The following is a 25,576-nucleotide window of genomic DNA, read 5'->3' as shown; positions in this document are numbered from 1 at the left end:
CTTCGAAAGATGCCAACCGGTTATGGTGTACTATCATCGGTTTTCCCCTCGGAATCTTGCTTATTCGGTAGATGACATCGTTGATCTTCTCCATGATGAGGTATGGACCTTCCCAAAACTGCTGCAATTTGGGAGAACAACCTTTTCGCTTCTTGGGATTATACAGCCATACTTTGTCGTTCTTCTTAAAGCAACCCTTTTCGGCTTGTGTATCGTACCGTTTCTTCATTCGGTCGCTAGCGATCTGAAGGTGGGAACGGACCAACTCATGTACATCGTCCATTCTTCTTCGTAATTCGATCACATAATCTTCACCTGCTACATCTTCTCCAGGTCGACACCCAAATTCTAGATCACAAGGTAGTCGCATTTCGCGTCCGAATAGGACTCTGGCTGGTGTCTGGCCCGTTGATTCGTTAACAGCAGATCTGTAGGCCATTGTGAAGAACGGAAGGTATTGGTCCCAGTCTCGCTGATGATCGGACACCATCTTTGTCAAATACTTGCCAACTGTCCTATTCATTCGTTCTACCATACCATCCGATTGCGGATGATACGCGGTAGTTCTTGTTTTCTTCATGCCTAGTCTATCACATATTCCTTGGAATAGATCACTTTCGAAGTTCCTGCCTTGGTCACTATGGATCTCCAAAGGCACTCCAAATCGGCTGATATATTCTTGGATCAACTTATCTGCAACGGTGGCGGCCTTCTGGTCTGGAAGTGCGTAAATCTCGACCCACTTAGTGAAGTAATCCATTACTACCAACATGTACTTGCCCCCATTTTCACTTTCTGGAAATGGCCCTGCAATGTCCAAAGCTATTCTTTCAAACGGGCTTCCAACATTATATTGTCTCATAGGAGCTCTCCTTTTCCGGTGAGGCCCGTTACTCGTAGCACAAATAGTACATTTCTTACACCAGTCTTTTACGTCGTCGGAACTGTTCATCCAATAAAACCGTTCCCGAATTCGCTGAAGGGTTTTCCTTACACCAAAATGCCCTCCCGATGGACTGTCGTGTAACTGACGAAGTACTTCGGCTATTCTGCTCTTTGGGATCACCAACTGTCTTCTCTTCTCTGAACCGTCATCATTTTCCAGGACTCGTTTGAGCAAGCCATCTTCGATGATAAATGAGTCCCACTGGGCCCAATACGTCTTAACTACTGAGCATAGGTTTGATATTTCCTGCCAAGGTGGTCGACGGTTTTCCTCTTTCCATTTTCGGATTTTCTGTATAACTGGATCTCTCTCTTGTTCTTCCCTTATCTTAGTAGGCGTCCAGTCGTCGTTGACAATCGTCGTTCTTAGCACTGCTGCTTCCTTGGATTCCGTTTTGTTGCAGTGGGAACACTCTGCTGGGCATGGCCTTCTGGAAAGAGAATCAGCGTTTCTGTGGCTAACTCCGGCCCGGTGCTCAATCTTAAAATCGTATTCTTGGAGTCGTTCGATCCACCTGGCTATCTGACCCTCTGGATTCTTAAACTGCATCAACCACTTAAGGGCGGCATGGTCGGTTCGGATTAGAAACTTTCTGCCATAGAGGTATTGGTAGAAGTGCTCTACTGATTTAACTACTGCTAGAAGTTCTCTTCTCGTGACGCAATAATTCCGCTCAGGTTTTGAAAGGACTTTACTAAAATATCCGAGGACTCGTTCCTGTCCTCCTTGAATCTGAGACAGCACTCCTCCAATTCCCACGTTACTTGCATCCGTATCTAAGATGAACTCTCCTTCTGGCAGTGGATACCCCAAAATTGGTGCGGTTATTAAATGCTTTTTCAACGTTTCAAAGGCATTTTGGCAGTCTATATCCCAGCGGTATTCTCTTGCTTCCTCTGTAAGTCGCGTTAATGGCTTAGCGATATCTGCAAACTTCTTAATAAACCTCCGGTAGTAAGTACATAGTCCAAGAAAACTTCTCACTTGATGTTTGTCAGTTGGTTTTGGCCATTCCTTAATGGAATCGATTTTTCCCTTATCCACGGCCACTCCTTCTTTACTGACTATATGACCCAGATAATTGACTTTACCTTGAAATAGCTGGCACTTCTTGGGGTTTAGCATCAATTGGGCAGCTTTAAGTCGATTAAAAACGTTTTCTAAATTCCTCAAATGATCTTCGAATGTCTCCCCCAAGACGATTATGTCATCTAAATAAACCAGGCATGTTTTCCAAGATAACCCTCTCAACACATTTTCCATAAGCCTCTCAAATGTCGCAGGAGCATTACAAAGTCCAAATGGCATAACGTTGAATTGCCACAATCCAGATCCTGTGGTGAAGGCTGTCTTTTCTTTATCGACTGGGTCCATTTCTACCTGCCAGTATCCAGACTTCAAATCTAAAGTAGAAAACAATTTACTTCCAGCCAATGTGTCCAATGTGTCATCGATCCGAGGCAGAGGATAACTATCTTTCTTGGTAACGTTGTTCAGCAAACGGTAATCCACACAGAACCTCGTCGTTCCGTCTTTCTTCTTAACCAGGACCACCGGAGAGACCCATGGGCTCGTAGAAGGTTCTATCACCCCGTCTTTCTTCATTTCCTGAACAATCGTTTCAGCTTCCTCTCTTTTCGCCTGTGGTAATCGTCGAGCTGTTTGACGAATTGGCTTAGCATTACCAGTATCAATTTTATGCTTAACAACCGTAGTTCTTCCCGTCTTTCCTCCTTTCGGTACGAAAATATCACGATACTGCCGAAGAAATTCCCTTAATTTCCTTTTCTCCATCTGATTTAGAGACTGTCCTGCAACTGCAACCATTTGGTCGAATTTATCGTTGGAATTATCAGATGTTGTCGCCTGACGGATTATGGATGTCACAGGTACACAAGTTCCTACTTTTGTCTCTTTCTTTATGGTCACTGGGTAGTCGTTGACATTGATAAGTCTCACAGGAATTTCCTTAGCCGAAGTCACCAATTCCTTTCCAATTATGATTCCACGGCCAACCTCATCGTCGTGGTTCCAAGGCTCCATCATAACAGGTCTCCCTTCGTCCACAAATCCCTGTAGCCGCGCTACTATGATCGTTTCGCTTCTCGCAGGCACGACTGTATCTTCTGTAATGGCTGCTTGCACAGTGTTGTCATTATGTGGATGGAGAAATACCTCCTCGTTGCCAACTTTGATTACCTTATTCTTAAAATCCAATTGGAATCCATGCATGTTCATTACGTCCATTCCTAATATAACATCCTCTTCGATGTCAGCAACTATAACAGTATGGACGAACTTTTCTGCTCCAATTCCCAATTGTACCTGGATTTCTCCATGAATGTTGGCATTTTCACCTGTAGCGGTCCGAAGTCGTAACCTCGTTGGTAACAGTTTCTTTCGGCTGTTTATAACTGTCGGGCGTATAATGGTTCTGGTCGCTCCGGTATCCACCAACAACGTATGCTTTTTACCATTTATGTCTCCATCTACATATACACTATCTTCACGACATTTCAAAGAAGCTATTAGTATGAGAGGGTCTTTGGAAAAGTTCTGGGTCGAAGCTGCCCCCCTAAGGCTGACCCGTTCTAGTTTTCCTGATGGTGAGTTTCTTGATTTGCGTCGTACCTAGGGTGCTTACAGGAGCTTCGTACGTGTCCTATTTCGCCACAATTCCAGCATCTGATGGTCTTCGTTTTCTTGTATGTCATGCTTTTCATCATATTAACGAGCTGGTCAAGTTTATCTTCATCTCCTTCCTCTTTTACAGTCCTAACTTTACTGTACCCGCCAGAGGCCTGCGTAGCTGACTCGTATTCGAGGGCGGCGGATAAGACATCAACCAGCGTCTTGTGACGAGCTAATCGTAGTGTTCTCTGCATTTCATGATCACGAAGACCATCAATAAACGTTTGAACGGCCAATTTTTCCATCATGTCTTCGGGAGCTGTTGGATAAGCATATCGTACTAATCTGGCAATATCTACCTCATATTCTTGAAGAGCCTCATCTTTCTTCTGTCTACGATTTTTAAGCTGCGACTGATATACATGCTCCAAATGTTCGTGGCCATATCGCATATTTAACCTCTTCTTCAGTTGTTCGAAATCATCGGTCTCCTCTACTGCTATGGTCTGAAGCACATCTAAGGCATCTCCTCGAAGAGCGATAGTCAGGTTTACCGCCTTTTCTTTTTCAGACCATCCATTTGCTCTTGCGGCTGATTCGAACTGTTTCATGTAGTTGTTCCATGACGATTTTCCATCGAAAGTTGGGACTTTCACATGGACAGAACCTCCACTTCCTTCAAATTTCGGCCGTGTTTCCAACTTACATTTCGTCTCTTCTTCTTTTGTCTCCACTGTAATTGGATTGTTTCCTCTCTCTGCTGTCCCTGTTTCCTCCATCTTCCTTTCCATCTCTTTAATCTTTTCTTCGAAGGCCAACATATCGGCAGCAACTTGGTTTTTTAACGAAGACACTCTATCGTCAAGAGCAGATATCTCTGAAGTGACTTTAGAGATGTTAGCAGAAACTTTGCTTTCCAGAGAAGAAATCTCGTTAGAAACTTTGCTTTCTAAAGAAGCGATGTTGCCGGATACTTTGTTCTCCAATGATGCGATGTCGCCGGAAACTTTGTTCTCTAATTTCGAAATCGACGAGATGACAGCATCTTCAAATATATAAGTCTCTGGATCTAGTCCTTCTTCTAGCAAAGCGTTCTTTAGTCGTTGGACTAACTCAGCCTTTTTTCCGGTAGAAGCTAATTCTCTGTCTTCGAGATGTCTTCTTAAATTAGTCACTGTCAGCTCATAAATCGTAGCCATTTTCACAATTATTTTATATTCACTTGTATTATTATTATAAGTCTAATTTATGTTCGATCTCACTCTGACACCATTTGTTGTGAATTTATTAATTGTTAAGTCTTTAATTTATAATGTCTTGTTCTTATCTTAATTCATTAAAAAGCACAATGACTGATATTTATTTATTTTCACTAAACGTACATAATTTATTAAAAAGCGAACGTAACATTTTATCGCGAGCGCGTCGTCCGAATTAACTGTCCCTTCCAAATAAAGTTCCGTTATTATATACCAGTGCCGTTATCTCGAAAAATCCAAAACCTTCGATGGCGAAACGGTAAAGGCAAACTGGATTTCCCTCGCACTGGTTCTGGAAGGTCGCTCAGGTAAATCGAGGCCTCTCGTAATCTCTACAACATATTAGAATAAAAACATGTTTTAAAGGTTAAAAACTATGACTCATATTTTTACGTAACATTTCACTCTCACCTAAAGTATGGTGTAACCATATGGGGCAATTCAACAAATGCACTTCAAATTTTTAGAATGCAAAAGAAAGTTGTCAGGATTTTAGCAATGGTTAGTTATCTAGAACAGTGACGACCTTTTTTATCAAATTTAAAATTATGTCGCTACCTACTCTATTGATATAATAAGTTCTAACTGAAATTCACAGAAAACGTGCCCATTTAATAAAGCAGTTTGATGCCCATGTTCACAATACGCGAAACTGTCACTGCCTACGAACTAATCGCTATACATTAAGTATTTCAGAAAAAAATTGTCTTAATTATAACTATTACAATATTTTACCAAAAAGCTAAGCTGTAATAGTTTCGATAACGTTTAAAAAAAATATCTTCTAAAACATTGTTTTACTGTAACTTTGCCATAAATGATTTTCTGTTTAATATGGTGTTCTTGTTTGTATATATTTAAGTTAGGTCTTGTGTTCCTTTCTTAATACTATGTTTTTTTTTACTTGCTACAAACAATATTTGTATCTGCTATGTAGTTAAATAAATACTCTACTATACTGCCCAGCTAACCAAAAGTGCCGTAAGTAACAATAGTATGATTTTGAGAAAACTTGACATAAAGTTTAGAAGGATGCTGTAATTTTAAATATAAAGATATTTCAGTTATTCATTTTATTCTTCAAGTACATTTTTTATGTTAAACACAAATGAACATTGTTATTCTATAATTCTAATTTTTAATGCAAAAAAAGTTGTCGTACATACGGCACTTTTCCTTAGTAATATGAATGGCTATATTGCCGTGTGTACTACTTTACATTTTTTAATAGTTTGTTGAAAGAACACAGCATTTAGATATTTTACAATCTATTAATGTAAGAAAAATAAACCTAATATACAGTTTTAGGAATGGATTAACTTAACATATTTTCTAAAAAATATAACCAATACTTTTATATAAGTAAAAGGAATGTCACAATAGGTTCAGTCTTTTGGCTGAGATTTGTAGGCAAGTCTTTCCAAAATTGTTTTCGATTTTCTGGCAGTAGGGGAGTGGTAGGAACACTGAGACGAAAAAATTTCAATGCCAATAACTTTTTTATTAAATGCTACTTTAAACTTATATTGTACAGTGATATTTGGTATATAAATAAGAACTGAAAAATCATGTCGTTTTCTCATAAAAATTAATGTTAAAACCTCAAAAATATAAAAATTAAAAATTAGTAAATGTCTCACTGTTCCTTTCAATGTGGGAACACTGAGACGTAACAATTAACATTATTTGACGTTAAGACTATCAAAGTTTAATTCAAATTGTAAAAGCGAACTTTGGCGCTTGGTTAACCCTTGCATTAAAAGGGGCGGCAAAATCATTTTAATGTCTCTTTTTAATACATGTGAGTCATCTGGGACAACTGGAAAGAAGAACCTATTTTCATATTTAGCGCTTTTTCGCAAAAACGATATTTTAAAATCATTTTCTTTTATTTGAGACAAGACTTTGCCTACATAATATGTCTTTTGCTTAGAGTTGAATTCAACGAGCACATAATTCCCATCATTTGGACAGCGATCAAGATCTTCGAAAATAATTGGTTCTGGATCTTCACCAATAAAATCCTCCCCTCCGCTGAAATCTTGTAGTTCCATCTCATTTTCGTCTTGCTCGTCAGAATCACTATCTAATACGCGCCGTGCTACTTTTTTCTGTTTTGGTGTTTTTTTTTAGATTTAATCAGCTCCATTTTTTCCGGGGTATCCGTAGCTATCATCGTCCTTCCTTTGCGTCTTTTGTTGCCCTCTAAAGATTTTCTTGTCGGAGCTTTAGGATAACCCTTAAAAACTGTTGGACTAACAAAGGTTTTAGTAGTAGTAGCAGTATGACTTGGACCTGGATTTTCTACATCTGGAGATTCACTTATCTTTTCAGCAGCAGCTTCAACTGCAACAAGCGGCCTATCTGTCACAAAACTTGACAAAAAATCTTCTTCAGCGAAGACATGCCGATCGAATGGAAATATTCCAGATTTTCGAAAAGCGCTTGCGATGTTAACTGGCGTCATTGCTCGTGGATATGCTGTGCCCACACAGGCTGCTACGTTGTAAATTGTAAATGTCTGACCAGGATGGTTCATCATCCATGCATCTACTGCAGCATTGTAGAAAGTCTGAAATGGCTTAAATAAACCTACGTCCAACGGCTGTAATCTGTTCGTGCAGTGTGGCGGTATAGTCAGGATTGTAACGCCATTATTTTTACATAAATCGATTGCCTCAATCGATAAATGACTTTGATGATTATCCATTAGCAATAAAGAAGGGTTTTCTCTAGTACTACCAGTGTGCTTAATAAAATGCCTAACAACTTGCACAAAGCACTCTGTATTCATCCAACCTGTTTTTGAAGCTAATCCTAAAGTTCCAGGAGGCGACCCATTTATCATAAAATCTTTAAAGTGTACTCTTGGGAATACCAGAGCAGAAGGAATAGCTACTCCAGATGCTCCAACAATACAGCATGTTGTAACGAGTGTTCCACGTTCGCCACTTGTGGCTTTACTAACCTGTCGTACACCTCTTTCTGCAAACACTTTTTGGGACTTTTGAACGGTAACGGTTCCTGTCTCATCTAAATTAAAGATGCGACTACCATCTCCAAACACAGGGAAACGCTGTAAAACGGTTTCAAGTTTACTGAAAAACATTTCAACATTAAATTTATTGAAACCGGTTGCCCTTGCAAGACTACAACCTTCTGGGGTCCGGAGGGATAAATTATTGGAATGACGTTTCTGAAATCCTTTCATCCAGGTAAGTGAAGCGATTTTTGAAGTATGCCAGTTTGCTGGAACCACTATGTTATTGTAGACTGCGGCTTCATATGACAGTTTTTGGGTATCTTCTCTTGATAGGCCATAAAACATTTTAGAACATTTAATTATATATTCGCACAAGTCGTTCTCCTGTTCGATAGTAAAAATTTGTTTTTCTTTGTAATTAGGACATAAACGGACGTTCTCATCTTGTTGATATTTTTTAACATATCTGTGGACTGTTTGGAAAGATACTCCTTTTATTCGTGCTGCTTGCCGTATAGAAGTGCCACCTTGTACTAATTCAACAGCCTGTCTCATTATATCTTCAGAGAATCTTCCTATTTTCCGATCTGTTTTATTTTTTCTTGGCATCTTCGTTCTGTAAGAGAAATTATTTTGCAAATGACCTGGCTTATACAACTATAACGGAACAGTGAGACAGTAAAGGAACAGTGAGACGCGTCCCACTGTTCCATCTGATGTGTTGTCTCACTGTTCCTTAAAAAATCGTTAATAAAAATATATGAAAAAAACTAATAAAATATGTACAAAAATCGTTTGTTTTAATTTAATTGTTTCGTAAAATGGTTTACTTTGTAGTTAGAATAACCTACCTTGTCTAAGAAACTTCAATTTTCGTGAAAACAGCGGCCACGTGGATACGGTATATTTACTACGATGCACTCACTTCAAATGACCAGCGATAACTAAAACATTTCTTGTTGAATCTTAATGGTTTCTTGTTTGCTTCACTTTAAGGTGGTAATAGGCATGTTCGTTTAGTTCTACCTTATAATACCGAACGTGGTAAGCTCTACCGCATTTGTCTCAGTGTTCCGACCGTCTCACTGTACCTACCTCTCCCCTACCCCGTTTAATGACTGAATGATATTTTTCTTCTTATCTTCTGGAAATCCACATGGTGCAGTATGATGGCTGGGCAGTTTAATCCCTTTCATTGATTTTTTTTGTAAAAAGTCCAGTTGTTGGTAGGTGCTCATTACATCATAGTTTGTCTTGCACAACAAATGATAACTGCTTCGTTTAGCTTTAATATTAACTATGTCACTTAAATACAAACGTGATGATGATTTTAGCTTTTGTTGGGACAAGAATTTGGGCCAGTGGTAGAAATCAAACTGTTGCATTTTGTATACATTGACATTTCCAGATTTGGATTTTTTCACTGCATTAACACAGTCTTCAAAATCAAAAGTTTTCTTTTGAGCCTTTAATGATTGCTCTACTTGATGGTGAAAACTGTCTGCACTCATGAATGAATGATCAGGTTGGAAATAGTTTAAAACTATTTCATTAGCTGCAATGTCATCAGAGTTTATTATGTACACTAAAAATGTGTAAAACCAGCAGTTTTTATTTTGGGAAGAGCCGCTGTCTAACTAAAGAACTATTTTTTCAATATCTCTGTGTTGTTTTAAAAACATCTAAAACACACTAACATTATCTTCTTTATTGCGGCCTAAAATTCCTTTATGCCACAAAATAGAGCGAACTTTGGCTTTACTTTTTCTCCTTATAGGTGCAAAGGTTTCATGATAGGCTACGAAACGATTTACAAATAATACTATTTTAAACATGTCCACTCTTGACAACATGATAACCTTCTGCATGTCACTTGAAAAACATATTGCATTATTTGATCTTTCCTGTTCAGAAAAGCTTTGATATACCTTTCTAGCTTCTATAACTAATTTGTTATAAACTTTCCATTGTTTACATATTATATCACACGATATGTCAAGATTCTCTTTTTTGTGGGCATGAAGGGTAAACTGCTCACATTTTTCGCACTCCTCATATCCTAGTTATGTGAATGATATATGTTGTTTTTTAACGATTCGCCTGTAGAAATCATATGATACTTTCCCTTTAAACTCGGGAAATTTGTTGATGAATTCATTGTACATAAGTGTTACATTAACATCACCTGGAAGGTAACGCACATTTGGAGCATGCTCCCGTCTGTAATGGGAAATCGTGTCATTATTTTTCTTAAAGCCTAATGTGGTGAGGAAAAAACTCTTACAAACCTCTTGTGTGACGTCAGAGCAATATTCTAGTTTGTATTGAATAGATAGTGATCGTCTTTCTGTTTCAGTGTTTTTATTTCTTCTTCGCTTAATATTAACCTTATCACATGATGTCAAAATGAAATGTCTACGTTCAGACCGCGTCATTTCCCAAAACGTTTTGTTTATAAACTCTCTTAGTTCTGCAATAATTTTCTGTCCACACTTTTTTTGCAAAAAGCATCAGCGTTTTTACACGGTATGTGTTTTACTAGATAATAGAAACAAACTTATGACGACAGAAATGAATTATCTGAGACGAAGCTACGGTAGATTGAAACACGAGAGAGTTAGAAACGAACAAATAAGAAACGAAATAAAAATGGAGCGGAATATCAATGATGACATAAAAAGAAAACAATTAAACTGGTTCGGACATCTTAAAAGAATTCCAGAGTACAGATGGCCTAGAAGAGTACTGGAGTGGCTCTCTCCTGAAAGAAGAAAGAGAGGACGACCACGGAGAAGTAGGCGCAACGATATTGATGAAGTAATGACGGTAAGAGACTTAGAAGAGGCAACTGCATATGACAGAAAAAGATGGAAATTGGGGGGAGAAGCGGCGACAGCCGTAATCAATCCGTTATATATATATATATATATATATATATATATATATATATATATATATATATATATATATATATGTGTGTGTGTGTGTGTGTTTTACTGCATGAGATATTTTCTTTTCTTTAACTTTAAGTTTTTTTCTTTCTTTCAGACTGGTTTCAAACCTTCTTCTTTTCTTTATTACAGGGGTTAATTCATTTTGTACGACGGTATTGTCAATATGTTGGTCTGCATTGTCATTACAGTATACATTCGTTTGTTTAGTATTTTCATTTGCAGTTATCAGAAAATCAACACTAGCAGCTGGATCTTCTTTCAAGTTTATATTATCATTGTTTGGTTGGACCACATTTGTAAGTAGATTTTCAAATAGTACTTCAGGTACATTTATAACTTGTAGGTTAGTATGTGATTCTAAATAAACAGATTTATCAACATCAAATTCTTCCAGTGGACGTGATATTAGTGTGTTTTCACTAAGGTCATAAACTAATATATTATGGTTGTCTATTACCTGTTGAGTTATATTGTCAGGTAATCTCACATCTCCAACATCATCTTACAACGTTATAGTGCAGCGAGATGGTTGAGGTTCTTCATTAGCTTCTAATAAGTCACTGGAAGGACATTTTGTAGGTAAAATTAAATCTGATTTCTCATCTTATACAACTGTTGTGTCAGTCTTGGTGCTTTTTAGAACTAAGTTTACAATAAGTTCAGAACGAGTTGAGACTGTATTAAACTTTGAAGCACTCATGTTCCAATACAACAATTACCTAAATGTAATTTATATACTTTCTGAACCACTTCAACAACACAAATATTGGCTTATTATAACCTAAACTGAGCACAGCAAATTTTTAGCAAACTTATATGTTACAAACATAACCTCACAATTTACACTCAACATAAATACAATGCAGTAAGTACATCAGCTGTTTAAATGGCCACTAAGAAAGACTGCAGTAAGTACAGTGTACTAAGTATAAATGCAGTATGTACAAAGGAGTTACTGCATTCTTGGTTAGTCTATTGTATTTACGGCAGTCTTGCATATTATTTTAAAACTTTTGATACACTTACTGCAAAAAATTATTTTATATCTCGATCACTGTTGGAGATACGACAATTTTGAGTAACCCATTGAATTCTGCATGGTTAAAAATATAGGAAACCATATATAACTCAATATTCAATATTTTTGGACTTACGGCACTTTTCTGGAGCCATACTAAGCACATTTCTCAGTGACAAGAAGGAATAAGTAATATAACACCAACACAAAATTTTGGTTTCTTAAAAAATATTTAAAAGGTTAACTTTGGTGCAAGTATTCCGGTAATAAATCAATTATGAGAAGCATGACAACGTGTTGTCAAAAACCGAAATATATTTATATGATTACAGACATGTAGTTTTATATGATAAAAACTTGTTAAATTTAAACAAATTTCATATTATTACATGTATTTACATTTATATTACTTCTATATTGATGTACTGTGTTTCTATTTAAAAAAATATATTATCCTATTTGAGTTTTCCTCTTAAGTAATAATTATTCATAAAAAACTTATTAAAAATTTAGCGACCGTACTATAAAAAACAAAATTATTATCGTTTCCTTAACCAATTTCCACGTACCTAAATTGGATTAATTCGAAAATTACTTTTCAGGTATCCGAATACGCCTTCGCAGGACTCGAAGACTCCCTTTCTGAATTAGACATGGCTGAAAACAAACTGAAGACTTTTCCAATTAAATCTTTGAGACGTCTGGAAAGATTGCGACATTTACGTCTAGCCTGGAATGAAATTAATGCCATTCAAGATGATTCCTACTCAAGACTCAGTTCCCTCCTCTACTTAGATCTTAGTTTTAATAATTTCGAAAAATTGGAAGAGCATTCGTTTAGAATTTTTCCGGGAATTCGTACGTTATCATTGTATTATAACGCTATTGAGACAATTCACCATGATACATTCTCTGCGTTGACAGATCTTCAATCATTGGATTTGAGCCATAACAAAATCGTTTATCTGGACCAATTATCCTTCCATAATAATAAAAAACTGCGATCGATAGACTTAAGCCACAATCACGTCCATTATATAAGCGGAGTGTTCGCTTTTCTGCCAGAACTTAAAGAACTATTCCTTTCAGAAAACAACATATTAGAAATTCCTGCAGATGCCTTTAAGGAGTCGTCTAATTTGTCTGTTATCTACCTACAACAGAACGCTATAAGACGGATAGATCCTGAATCCTTAGCCACATTGGTTAACCTATCGCAACTTCATCTTAGCTCAAATTTCATACCGCATATACCAAATAATTTATTTCAACAAAATGTTAATCTGACATCGTTAAGTCTAGATAGTAACTGGTTGTCCAATTTGGATCCCGGAACTTTTGAAAAAACTGTAAATTTACGAGAAATAAGGCTACACAACAACAAAATTCATTCTATTCATCGCGGTGTATTTGATCCTCTACCTTCGTTGTTAGAGCTTCATTTACAAAACAATGAAATTTCTTCTATTGACTGGGGCGCCTTTAGGACTCTACAAAGCCTACAACATGTTAACCTACAAGGAAATATAATAACAGATCTTGGTGATGTATTTATGCACGAATCGCCGTCTTTGGTATCAATACAGTTAGATTCCAATAGTATAACATCCTTACACAACGACACGTTAAGAGGCCAATCAAGTGTGCAAATTATGTGGCTTGGACACAATAGACTTAAGAGAATTAGCAGATCTCTCTTTAAGGATTTACTTATGATTCAAAGGGTATATCTAACTAATAATAGTATTTCACATATTGAGGAAAGGTCTTTTGAACCGATGCAGGCCTTAAAATTTCTAGAACTCAGCATGAATCAACTTACTCAGATTACACAAACAACATTTTCTGAGTTATTTGAATTAGAAGAGCTGTATTTATCCAAGAATCTTTTAAGAAGCATTGAACCGCAGGCCTTAACGAATTTAAAAAAATTGAGGGTTTTGGACCTCTCCTGTAATCCCTTAATAGTTCTTCATGATAATATTTTGCAAGAAGGCCTACCTATAAGAAACCTTAATTTGTACAACTGTTCCATACAACGTATTGATTCGGGAGCGTTTCGGGGATTAAACAATTTAAATGAGCTAAATCTTGGTGTAAATGAACTTACTTCTAAAGACTTAACTGCGTTGGATATACCTGGTTTAAGGGTATTGAAGCTGACCAATAATAATTTTAGTACATTACACGGATTTTCACTAAATGGATTGCCATCTTTACAAACACTTTATTTAGATCAGTGTAGAATTTCGCGAGTGCCGGATGAACTATTTTCTAAAAACAAAAACTTGTTACACATAGACTTGAGTTACAATCATATATCGGATTTAGGATACAAAGTGTTTTTAAATCTAAATGTGTTAAAGGAGTTGAAATTGACGAGCAATCTACTGGTTGACATACCTTACACAGCCCTTTTAAACATATCTACAATGGAGGCCCTAAATTTGGCTTTTAACAAGTTGTCAACAATTGAAATTTCAAGATTAAACGGTTTACCTAATTTAAGAGAGATTTATTTACAAGGAAATCAAATAACGTCGTTGTCTGGATTTGCTTCGGCGAATCTTACACAACTATTTTCATTGGATTTAAGCAACAACTCACTGGTAGGATTGCCTGCAAATTTTTTTCATCATTCTCCTTTGCTAGGCCGTATAGATCTATCGTATAACAGATTTAAACAAATACCCAGTTCGGCCTTATCAGATACAACCTTGCCAGGACTTAATTGGTTAAATTTAACTGGCAACCCTTTAATGCGGATTCACGATATTACCTCGACTAACCGTTACCCATCCCTAGAAGAAGTTCATATTAGTTCCACGAATTTAAGCATAGTGACCAGTAAAGATTTTGAATCGTTTCCGGCTCTCCTGCACATATTTCTGGGCCAGAATCGAATTTCTAGAGTGTCGCCGGGTGCTTTTGGAAACCTTCCCAATCTACTAACTCTAGATTTAGGTATAAATGAACTCGAGTTGTTACCACAGGAACGCCTACAAGGTCTTCATCATTTAAGAATTTTAAACCTAACCCACAATCGTTTAAAAGAACTAGAAGAATTTCCCTCCGATCTAAGGTCTCTTCAAATTTTAGATATTTCTTTCAATCAAATAGGAAGAATTAGCAAAAGTACTTTTCAGCATCTGGAAAATCTGTCCGAGCTCTATCTCTTTGGCAACTGGATTTCACTAGTATCTAGTGATGCCTTTAAACCATTGAAGAAACTACGAACTTTAGATCTGAGTAGAAACTATTTAGAGAACATTCCGTTAAATGCGTTTCGACCTCTGGAAACACAGATAAGAAGTCTCAGAACTGAAGGTAAGTTATTTAGCCTTTTGTTGTTGCTTTAACCCTTCAGTAGCCGCTAGGAATTTTTGAAAATTAGTAGTCGCGCGTGGTCGAAACGACCGTTTGGTCTTTTACTTCTTTATTTGTGTTAATAAAAGTATTTGGAACCAGTTTAAGTAAAACACGATTTTATTAAGGTTTATTAAGTAGAGTAACATATTACAAAATAATATAAAAAGTAAACTAATGTTAAAAATACTGGACAGAACATTAGAAAATCTATTTTCTACTCCGATAAAAAACAGGAAACTTTAATTTAATCCGAATAAGTTCAGTTTGGCACTCTTCGCATACTGTACGTGTATGTTCTCTGCATAAAAACTTTTTACATTTACAGCACTAAACAGTCGTTTTCCGGTTCTTTTTACGGTTGCAAAAGTAACATCTACCATGTACTCCTTCATTCGTTGGAGTGCCGTCTGTGTTTTTACATATGAGGAATATTACATATGGCCTTAATACGTAACTTTAGATCTCTATTTAAATTGTCTACTGTTGCTCGGATCCGTAGATGTTCATCCATAAGAGAAAATGCTAAATGCTTCAAAAATTTTCTTCTAAGCATTTTATTATCAGCAAGGTTGTTACTTGCATGAATCACTTGCGAATTAATGCCTGCGATATTTAGTATGGTGTTAAAAATTACCATGGGCCAACGTCTGGTTTTTCGCGAAACATCATAAGAGGAGCATAGCTGATACACGATGTCAACCCCGCCTTTTGTTTTGTTATAAAACGTCAGAATTTCTGATTTATAATGTTCAAATGTTTCTCTATCTATAGCGTCGTCATCATGTAGACTTAAAACAAGCAATACAACTTTGTTCTTTTTGGGGATATACGACATTAAGGTACATGTATCGCTAAAGGCGAACATACTTGATTTTAGAGGACGAGATCCTTGAAGTAATTCAGGGGGCAGTTCCCTTTTGTACTTTCTAATGGTCCCCACAACAGTCAATCCAAATTCTTTTTTTAAAACATCTATTAGAGGAATGCTAATGAACCAATTATCTAGAGTAATGTTGCGCCCAGAATTCTTTATTGGCGCACACATTCTTTTTACAACTTCTTTCGGAGAATTGTCTACAGTAAAGGAGCCATCTGGTTGACGACCCACACAAACCTCCATATTTATGGTATAATACATTTCAGCATCACATAAACTAAAAATTTTGAGCCCATACTTTGGGGGTTTGCTTGGAATATCTTGTATCCAAGGGCAATTCCCTAAAAATCCAGGAAGCATTTTTATCGCATGTTAAATTTTGCGAGTAGTTATATCCCGATTTACACTTTTCTACGAATTTGTCACAAAATACTCGGATAGCGGCCATCTTATCCAGTCTCCTACGTTCTTCACGATCGACCTTATCATCAAATCTAATGCATCTTAGAAGAAACCGAAATCGGGATAAGGACATAACTAGTCTAAATATTTCGATACCTTCGCCATTAGTTTGCCAGATATCTTCTGTATTCAGGTGATGGGCTTTATATGTCCCTGCCAAATATAAAAGGCCTATAAGAGCGCGAATTTCAGATGGGTTTGTAAGCTTTGCATCCCTCTCCCTAGAGAAATTGCTTACTATACTTTCAATGTATTTATTAGTGGATTCTACAATTATGTAAATCATGTCCTCATCAATGAAATAACTCCATATTTCATAAATGGCTTTCAACTTTTTCGTAAATCTATTAGGCACAGGTGATTGTTTTACTAAATTAGGCTTGCTCATACGTACCCTTTTGTTTTTTCTTTGGTGCTTTCTCCACACTGTACCATCTTTTCCCCTAAAAACACTTTCTTCTTGTAAATTATTCAGTAAAACTTCTTCTATTTCCTCTAAATCCTGTTCTTGTTCGCTTTCCGAATCTTCCGACCTCTCATCAATAACTTCCGGATTTACTTCATTCTCGTCATCGTCGTCGTCATATTCTATATCAAGCGGTTCTTCTTCCATGAGGGCTTGAAGTCTCCTTTGTTTCTTCTCATAGTCCATTCTAAAAATAAAGCCAAACAAGTTATATATAAAAGTTTGCTGTAGCTTAAAATTTAAAAAAATTAATATTTGATTCTCAATAATAGAACAAAGAAAATTATGAAATATTGTAATCGTAATTTGCTGCAAAGTAATTTAAAATTTGATGACTAATTACATAGTAAAAGAAAGAGAGGTATATTCAAAAGGTTACTAAACAATAAGACAAAAGTATAATAGTATATTATTTAAAAAAAACTAGCGTTTATACATACCTTAAGGTGATAAGAAACACAATAAAACGATTTATAAAAACTTTTTAGCTGACTAGACGCGCGTGGAAATTATGACCTTTGCGCTGTAACTCCTAATCAACAAACCTCCCGCTACTCTGATTTAGTACTGAGGCTCTTTGTATCGAATAAGTAAGCTACTGAAGGCCGTGGTTGCCAAATGTAATTTTTTTCCGAAATATTAGCAATTTTTAATACGTGCGGTTTTTTTGACCATGTAGCGACTAGTAAAGGGTTAATAATAATTAATAATTAAAGGAATCACAATTTGAAATAAGACTTTGTTTGTGTTTTTAAATCTAATAAGCGATTACTTTATGTCTCTTTAATAAAAGGTATCTTTCCGGTTCTAATTCAATTTTTAATCCTACATTTGATGGTTTTTACATCGAACAAGTGGTCTTTAAATTAGCACATCATAAGCTAAACAATATTTGTATTTAATTAACATGGTATTTATCTTCACAAATCAACTTGTACTTCGCCAAAGGTTTCCGCATTTTTTTTTTTAATCTTCTTAGATGAATTACAAAATAAATTAAGATTCTAACAGCAAAACTACTCTTTGAGACTTATTTCACTATATATTACTGTACCTATATTCTTCTTCTCTTCTTTACGTACCATCTCCGCGAGGCTTGGCTACGCTTGGCTCTGAGAGTCTTGGCGCCACCGCCGAAGGGTTAAACATTTTTTACGATTTTATACTAATATGTGATCTAATAAAATCATACAAATTAACCTCTTATTTAATTATTATTTTCCCATACCTAGTTAATGATTAAGACAAGTATTAAAAATATTCAAGTATCATTTATATTTTACAGAGAATCCTCTATCCTGTAACTGCGATTCCCAAGAACTATGGGAATGGCTGCGAGACCACCAAAAATTGGTCGAACATTCGGACAAGTTGGAATTGCGTTGTGAACACCCGCCAGAACTTCGGGGAAGAATATTTTTGGAATTGGATCCAGAGCAATTCTGTGACCAACCTATGGTAGTGAAGCTTGGAATCCAAGATATTCAGCCGTTTTCGGTTCTGGTTTCTTGGCAAAGCAGAAATCATTCTGGGCTTAATGGCTACCAAGTGGCGTACTACTCAATAGATAGAGTAGAAGAAATGGAGGTAAGTCACAGTGTAATAATAATTTATATGATACATAAATATTTTAAGAATGAAAATGAATATTAACATGCGATACCCTTTACTAATTAAAGAGGTTGATCTACACCCCCTAAAAGACAAACTACACATTCAAAAAATTTGAAAAAATTTAATAACGTAAATTTTCGTAAAATTTTCGTTTTGTTTTGTTCCGTTGAAAACCAAACATAATACGATTTTGTTAATTTTCTTACAGCATAAAGATATAATTCTAAGAAATACTTATGAACTTATTGAAAATTTTGAATGTACAGTTTTATTACAATATGAAAAAATAATATAATTCGGCTTATAATAAAGCTACCGGTAAGAAACCGAAAACAATTTTAATAGCAACATATATAGAACTGTAAAAGTGGAAAATATATGCAATAAAACGTTAAATATTTTTCCTAAATATATGAAAAATCTTGTTAAACAATCTTGAACTGCCGCCACCAAATTGTATTGTAGAGAGATGCCTCCATATGTAACATCAGTAATATTTATCATCGTTAGATAGCGTTACTTTCGGCTTCGAAACGCTTCAAACAAAACGTCATACTAACAGGGTTGCCATATCAATTACCTACTTTGTACTACACTTTGGCAGATTACAACAAAATTTAATAAGAATGTTATCTTCCAAAGCGACAAATGCCGATATGGTTGTCAAGCTCAAAAAACCATCCAACATCTTACCGGGGCCAGGCATTTGCTGCAACTAAATATAAGGAAAGGCACGACTTAGTAGGAAAGATCCTTCATCAAGAGATAGCCATCAAACAGGGACTTCTCCACACAAACCATCTCCCATATTATCAATACGTTCCTGAAAGTATACTTGAGAATGACAACTACAAGCTATACTGGGACCGCACTGTGCTCACAGACCAAACAGCGGTACAAAATAGACCAGATTTCATACTAGTTAATAAACTTAAGAGACAGATACTAATTGATGTGGCGATACCCAACAATAATAATCTTCGTGTTAAACACAACAAAAAGATCGCCAAGTACAGGGATCTGGAAATTCAAATACGAAGACAGTGGAGAATGGAACGTAGCCAGACACTACCTATTATTCTTTCTACTACTGGAATCATTTCGAAGAACCTCCTAAAAAATATAAAAAAGCTAGGTTTCCGTGAACCATCATCTCTACATGACCATGCAGAAAGCTATACTACCCTTAGCGTCCAGATGTGTACGAAAATTTTTGGGCGATACTCCAGCGTACCAAGTCACCTAGGACTCAATAACACGAAAAGAGTCCTACAGGAGCTCAATTCTTTTGATACCTTAGGTATCTGGAATGAGTGAATTTTCCCCTTAGAGCGAGTGTGAGCCATATGGCTAAATCTGGTTAATAATAATAATAATAATCAAAAGCTAACTTAATTCCAAGCACATAGTAAAAGCAATAAACAAATAAGCAATAACACTTTTCACATACTCATTGGGCGTTATAAAATGGTCGAATACGGTAACTGAAGCAACTCAATAGACCAAATAGAACCGTGTTAACTAAATATGCATCAACCACCCCAAATCGTACACCCAACACATGACACTACCACGTACACATAGCGGGAGAAGAACGGAGTGTTTTGGAAATATCACCCACTATTTAAAGATATAAAAAAATAGCAAAAAAAAACAAAGACAAAAATATATAGAGCAGCAATTAGACCGGTGATAGCATACGGAGCGGAAGTAATGTGTATTACGAAAAAATATGAAGAAAAAGTAAAAATTATTGGAAGAAAATTTATAAGAATATACAGCCCAATAAAGACAGAACAAGGAGAATATAGAAGACTAATGAAGCATGAAATAAAAAATAGAAATATAACCAAAGGGAAAGATATAATAAAAGTTATTAATGCACAAAGACTAAGATCGTTTGGATATATACAAAAAAGAGAAGAAGAAGGACTAACTTGAAAGATAACAAACCTAAACCAGTAATTAACAGACTAAAAGGAAGACATGTTGGCATGTTTTAAATAACATTTTTGACGATTGAACATTTATAATATTATTCCCCTAAAATATTAAATAATACCAGATAATTTAATTTTTAACTATCAAAAAAAAATGTAATATACAATAGCAAGTATGAATTGTATGAATAGTAATACGGTATTCACAGATATCGCCGGCTAAGTACCTACAAAATTTCTTTGTCGATAAATATGTTTAGATAATATGAATCATTTGTTTATGATATGTGTGGATAAACCGTTATTTTTCTCAAACAAAATATTCGTGCAAAGTCATAACTTTGTTTATTTTGTATATTATATTCCAATTGACACAGCAGAGCAGTAAAATATTATACATAAAGATGTTGTTAAAGATATATTTGCTTACTTGGTCTACTTGTAATAAAGTTATAGCGTATTTGATAAAATGACTGCCTACACCACTAGGCAACTCAGCCAATGGATATAATGATAGAAAATTGTAATTTATGTTAGAGTTTGAAAATATTACAGAGTCATCATGTAGAAAGCTACAATTAAGTTGAAAATTTTACCACAACAGCATGCCGCAGTAGAGCTTGATCAGCCTTGTATGAAACCAGGAATAGGCATATTTTATTATATTTTTATAATGCTATATTATATTATAATGCTATAATAAATGCTATTGAGCTATAATTGTGAACTAATTTCTCTCACGACTTGATTACACTACTTCCAATTTCGTGTTTAAACTACCCACAACTGATGCCTGAATAAACAATCGAAAATATCTCTAAAATCACATTGTTGTTTAGGAATGTTTTATTTGAATCTCGAATAACGATAGATAATTTTAAGAATTAATATATTTTGCATTAGGTATTTATTAGTAATATTATTTGTAACAAAACTTGTGAAAAGTAAAACTCTATTTGAAAATTTTTTTTATTTTTAACCGCAGTGTCAATGGTATATCCTCTAAGTATTCGTCTTCATCTGAAGAGCAAAGAACTTCAATTTCTCCTACAACGTCTTGAGGTAGTGTCAAATTTCCTTTTATTAGGCTGTTATCTTGGTCTGGAGGAATAGTAACAATATTCACCTTAAGAATATTCATTACTTTCTGAATTATTGGCTCTTAAAGCATTATGGAACACCCTGTATTATCATATATATTTTAAAATATCAGTTATATGAGTTTATAAAACATGTGTCGATAGATATATAATAATATACATATTATCACTTGTCAAATTTGTCCAAACCAAATATTGTCAAACCAGTAGTGTTGCGCGCTAGCTATCTTAAGTTTTATCTGATACCTCGCGTTTTCACCAGCTTTGGCAACCCTAATTTGCGACCATTTATTTGCGACCAAAATTATCTTTAACTTATAAAAAATATGCATATACGTCATGAGCAGTGTATTTTATTTAAAAAATTAATGCACGGAATAAAATATTTGTTCAAAAATTAATTACTATTATTTAAAATAAACATATTTTCGGCTATTTTTTGACTGTGAGCTTAGTATCAATGTATGCTCCTAATTTTAAATGTCTGTAAAACTGTGAGTTTGATTAACTAGGTTATAAACGTAGTGATCCTGTAGTAGGATCTTGCACTATACTATTCTTCTTCTTCTAGTTCCATGACCGTTACCGATCGTTGGATATCATGTTGGCTACCATATTCGCTATTGTGACTTTATTGACAGCAGCTCTAAATAACGATGTAGTTGATTTTCCATACCATTGCCTTAGATTTTTCAGACATGATGTTCTTCTTCTACCAGGACCACGATTACCTTTGATCTTTCCCTGAGTGATCAGATGTAAGAGATCATATTTTTCAGGGTGTCTCATAATGTGACCGAAGTATTCCAGCGTGCGTTGCTTTATTATATTGACCAGTTGTGTTGTTTAGTTCAGCCGTCTAAGGACCTCCTCATTTCTAACTCTGTCGACCCAGCTTATTTTCAGTAGTCGTCTGTATACCCACATCTCAAAGGCTGTCAAGCGTCTAAGGATAGCCTCAGTTAAAGTCCTCGCTTCCACTCCATACAGCAAGACAGGAAAGATGTAGCAAGATGTCATTTGAACTCTAAGGTCAATGCTAAGATCGTGACTGCAAAGTACGTTTCTCATTTTTACAAAGGCAGCTCGGGCTTGTTCTGTTCGGCTTTTAATTTCTGCGGTTGGATCCCAGGTCTCATTAATATTACTGCCGAGATACACAAGTTTCTCTACTCTGTCCAGTGTGGCATCTCCGACTTTTATACCGTCATCCTGTATATAATTTTGTTCGCTAACTATCATATATTTGGTTTTCTTAACGTTGAGTTTTAATCCATACTTATCACAAGTCTGTTTTATTTTGTTCATTAGATTTTGAAGGTCTTTACAATTAGCAAGCACTAAGGTATCGTCGGCATATCTAATATTGTTGACGGTTACTCCATTCACAATAATACCTTCGGTTGTCTCCATTAAGGCTTCCTTAAATATTTCCTCCGAATATAAGTTAAAAAGTAAAGGCGACAGTATACAGCCTTGTCTCACTCCTCTTTTTATATTTATTTCATCCGACAGTTCTTGTTCACCCTTTATTCTTGCCACTTGATACCAGTATAGATTTGTAATTATTCGTAGATCTTTATCGTCCAATCCAGCTGTTTCCAATATTTCTAGCACTTTGTTATATAACACTATACTATAATATTCAGTGACTAGCAATAGTCAGCTAACACAAAGTATATTTTACTTGTTATATCTATGAAGTAAAAAATAGCAATTTTTTATTTACTTTTTGAGGTTAGAAAGTAAAATATTTTTAATTTTTTTATTATATCTTTTTACTTAATTTTTACATTAATTTTGAAATATCTATATATGTACTAAGAACAAAAAAGTATTAGGTATTTACCGGTTTATATATAAAATACACAAAAAATTAAGAAAGCAAAGTCGCGTGCACAGTAACATCTATGAATAAACGTTTTGTGGCCCATTAAGTCGTTACAAATTTGTGGTCCACTTAAGGACCACAGAACTATAAAGGGTTATATTAGTTTTTGCGCACTAAAATTCATATGTCGCGAGTCGCCACTGATATTTTGTAATCGTGTAAATCGCCAAAATTGCGGTAATAAAAACAATAATATTGTGATTGTCAAATGTAACTTACTGTTAAAACAGTGCCGGGCGCGGCATATTTTATGTGCAAATTTTGTTTTTATTTCACGAAAAACAATTTTTAAAAAGAATTTTATTTTGAAAATACAAAAATATACGAAAATATAACAATAATTATAGAACGTATTAAATAATAACTGTAACAAACGTATTTTAATTTATAACAAAATCTTTTATATTAATAATCTTCTACCGCGTCGCTATGTAGTAGTTCAAATGTGCAGAATTAGTAGAATTCAGAATGGCGAACTCACGTACGCCATTTATTGACGGATTGATGTGACATGTGTGTGTATTGAGTAATTATTTAGAAGTTTTTATGGCTTTCCGTTTACTTTTTAGCGTTTTATTAGATCAAAATTATGTTTCAAAAGTTTGGGGTCAAATGACTAACCCTCGTCTTTCTAGGTAAGAGCATTTTTTACTTTTCCTTTAATGATAATATTAATAATTACCAAAATTACTAATTGTACACGCATACACAAATATTTAAATAAATAAATAAATAAAATAAATAAAAATAAATATACATATTTATTAAATATACGTATAAAAATTTACAACTGGGTGCTCTTAATTATGAGAAATTATAATTTGATGCATACTTTGATGTAGCTAATATAGGGCGCCACATTTGCTACATATGTGGCATAAATTTGCGCTTAACTTTTTTGCTCTTTAAGTCAGCGCTTTTTTTTGTAAGAAAATATTAAAGATAAATTATGTTAACAAAAAAAAAGATATACTTCTTAATAGCTTTAAAACTCAACAGTTTTCGAGATAATCGCATTTTATAAATCAGCTGCATAATAATTCTCAGTTGTGATATTTGTGCAATAAAGCTCTGAATACCTGTGGATAAGCATAATTAATAGTTTACTCGTATAAAAACGATTCAAAGATGATAATGTTACATCACAAAATACTTTTTTATAGGTGCTAAATATCTTATTGGAGCAAAGCTGTTGACTTCTTCTTTAGGTGCCGTGTCCGTATTCAGACGTTGGCTGTCATCATGTTTACAATTGTAACGTTTACATGTATATGTTTACATGTAACGATTACGTCACTACAGCTACACGGGTGACATCATCCCTACTCCATGTACGTTATAACATGGATATTTTATAACAAAAATCGACCTGTCTCGGGATTTCCCTCAAAACTCGACGGTTCTCGAAACAATGATAATATTCCATAATTTAGCTGTTCACTGTATTTTAAACATATAAGCCAAGCTAAAAAAAAGACAACTTCAAAAATGTATTTACAATCACCATATACTGTGATGCCGGCGAAAGCGATCAACTCATACCTCTACACTCTCAAACTCCCGAGTACTTTTAAAATATTAAAAAGGCAAAAATCTAAAAGCAACTGACTTGTGTAATCAGAGCGTTTAAAAATAGTGTTTAATATTGTACTTGCCAATGAACCAATTTTGTGTGTCACATGAAAGGTGTGTGCGTTGTAGGTTAAACCATGTTATTTTTTCATAAAGAAGGCTTTAGGCGTTTTGGAAATAATTGGAGAAATTTTCGGACTCGTTTATCCATATACCGGGTGTAATAGGTAACAGGGATCAGTAGCCAGCAACATATAGTTATCCATACATTAATTTTACCAGCGTCCATCGTTGTCAACAAAATGTTTTCTTTACCACTACCAGCGGTTATTCGTGAATCCCAATTAGATTCCAAATTATATTGGGGTATTAAACAGATATAACTCATGTTGTTATTATTATTATTATCCAGATTTAGCCATACGGCTCACACTCCCTCTAAGGGGAAAATTCACTCATCCCAGATACCTACGGTATCAAAAAGATTGAGCTCT

The 25,576-nt window shown here is 35.1% G+C and overlaps 2 protein-coding genes across 2 annotated transcripts in view; both read left to right on the top strand.

The window, feature by feature from the left end:
* LOC140441261 (uncharacterized) overlaps positions 1-25,576 on the top strand; it is a 540,998-nt gene that overhangs the window by 412,250 nt on the left and 103,172 nt on the right. The window contains exons 5-6 of the mRNA XM_072531871.1: positions 12,394-15,118; positions 18,251-18,552. Of these exons, the coding sequence (XP_072387972.1) occupies positions 12,394-15,118; positions 18,251-18,552 (3,027 nt within the window). The remainder of the gene's footprint in view (positions 1-12,393; positions 15,119-18,250; positions 18,553-25,576) is intronic.
* Positions 24,004-25,576, top strand: part of LOC140441262 (aldo-keto reductase family 1 member B1-like) — a 36,852-nt gene continuing 35,279 nt past the window's right edge. Inside the window, exon 1 of the mRNA XM_072531872.1 lies at positions 24,004-24,145. Coding sequence (XP_072387973.1) covers positions 24,057-24,145 — 89 coding nt within the window. The 5' untranslated portion in view covers positions 24,004-24,056. The remainder of the gene's footprint in view (positions 24,146-25,576) is intronic.

This window comes from Diabrotica undecimpunctata, chromosome 5 (assembly GCF_040954645.1).
Source record: "Diabrotica undecimpunctata isolate CICGRU chromosome 5, icDiaUnde3, whole genome shotgun sequence".
NCBI lineage: Eukaryota > Metazoa > Arthropoda > Insecta > Coleoptera > Chrysomelidae > Diabrotica > Diabrotica undecimpunctata.
The sequence above is the reverse complement of the archived record's forward strand: the minus strand, read 5'-3'. Positions and strand labels throughout refer to the sequence as shown.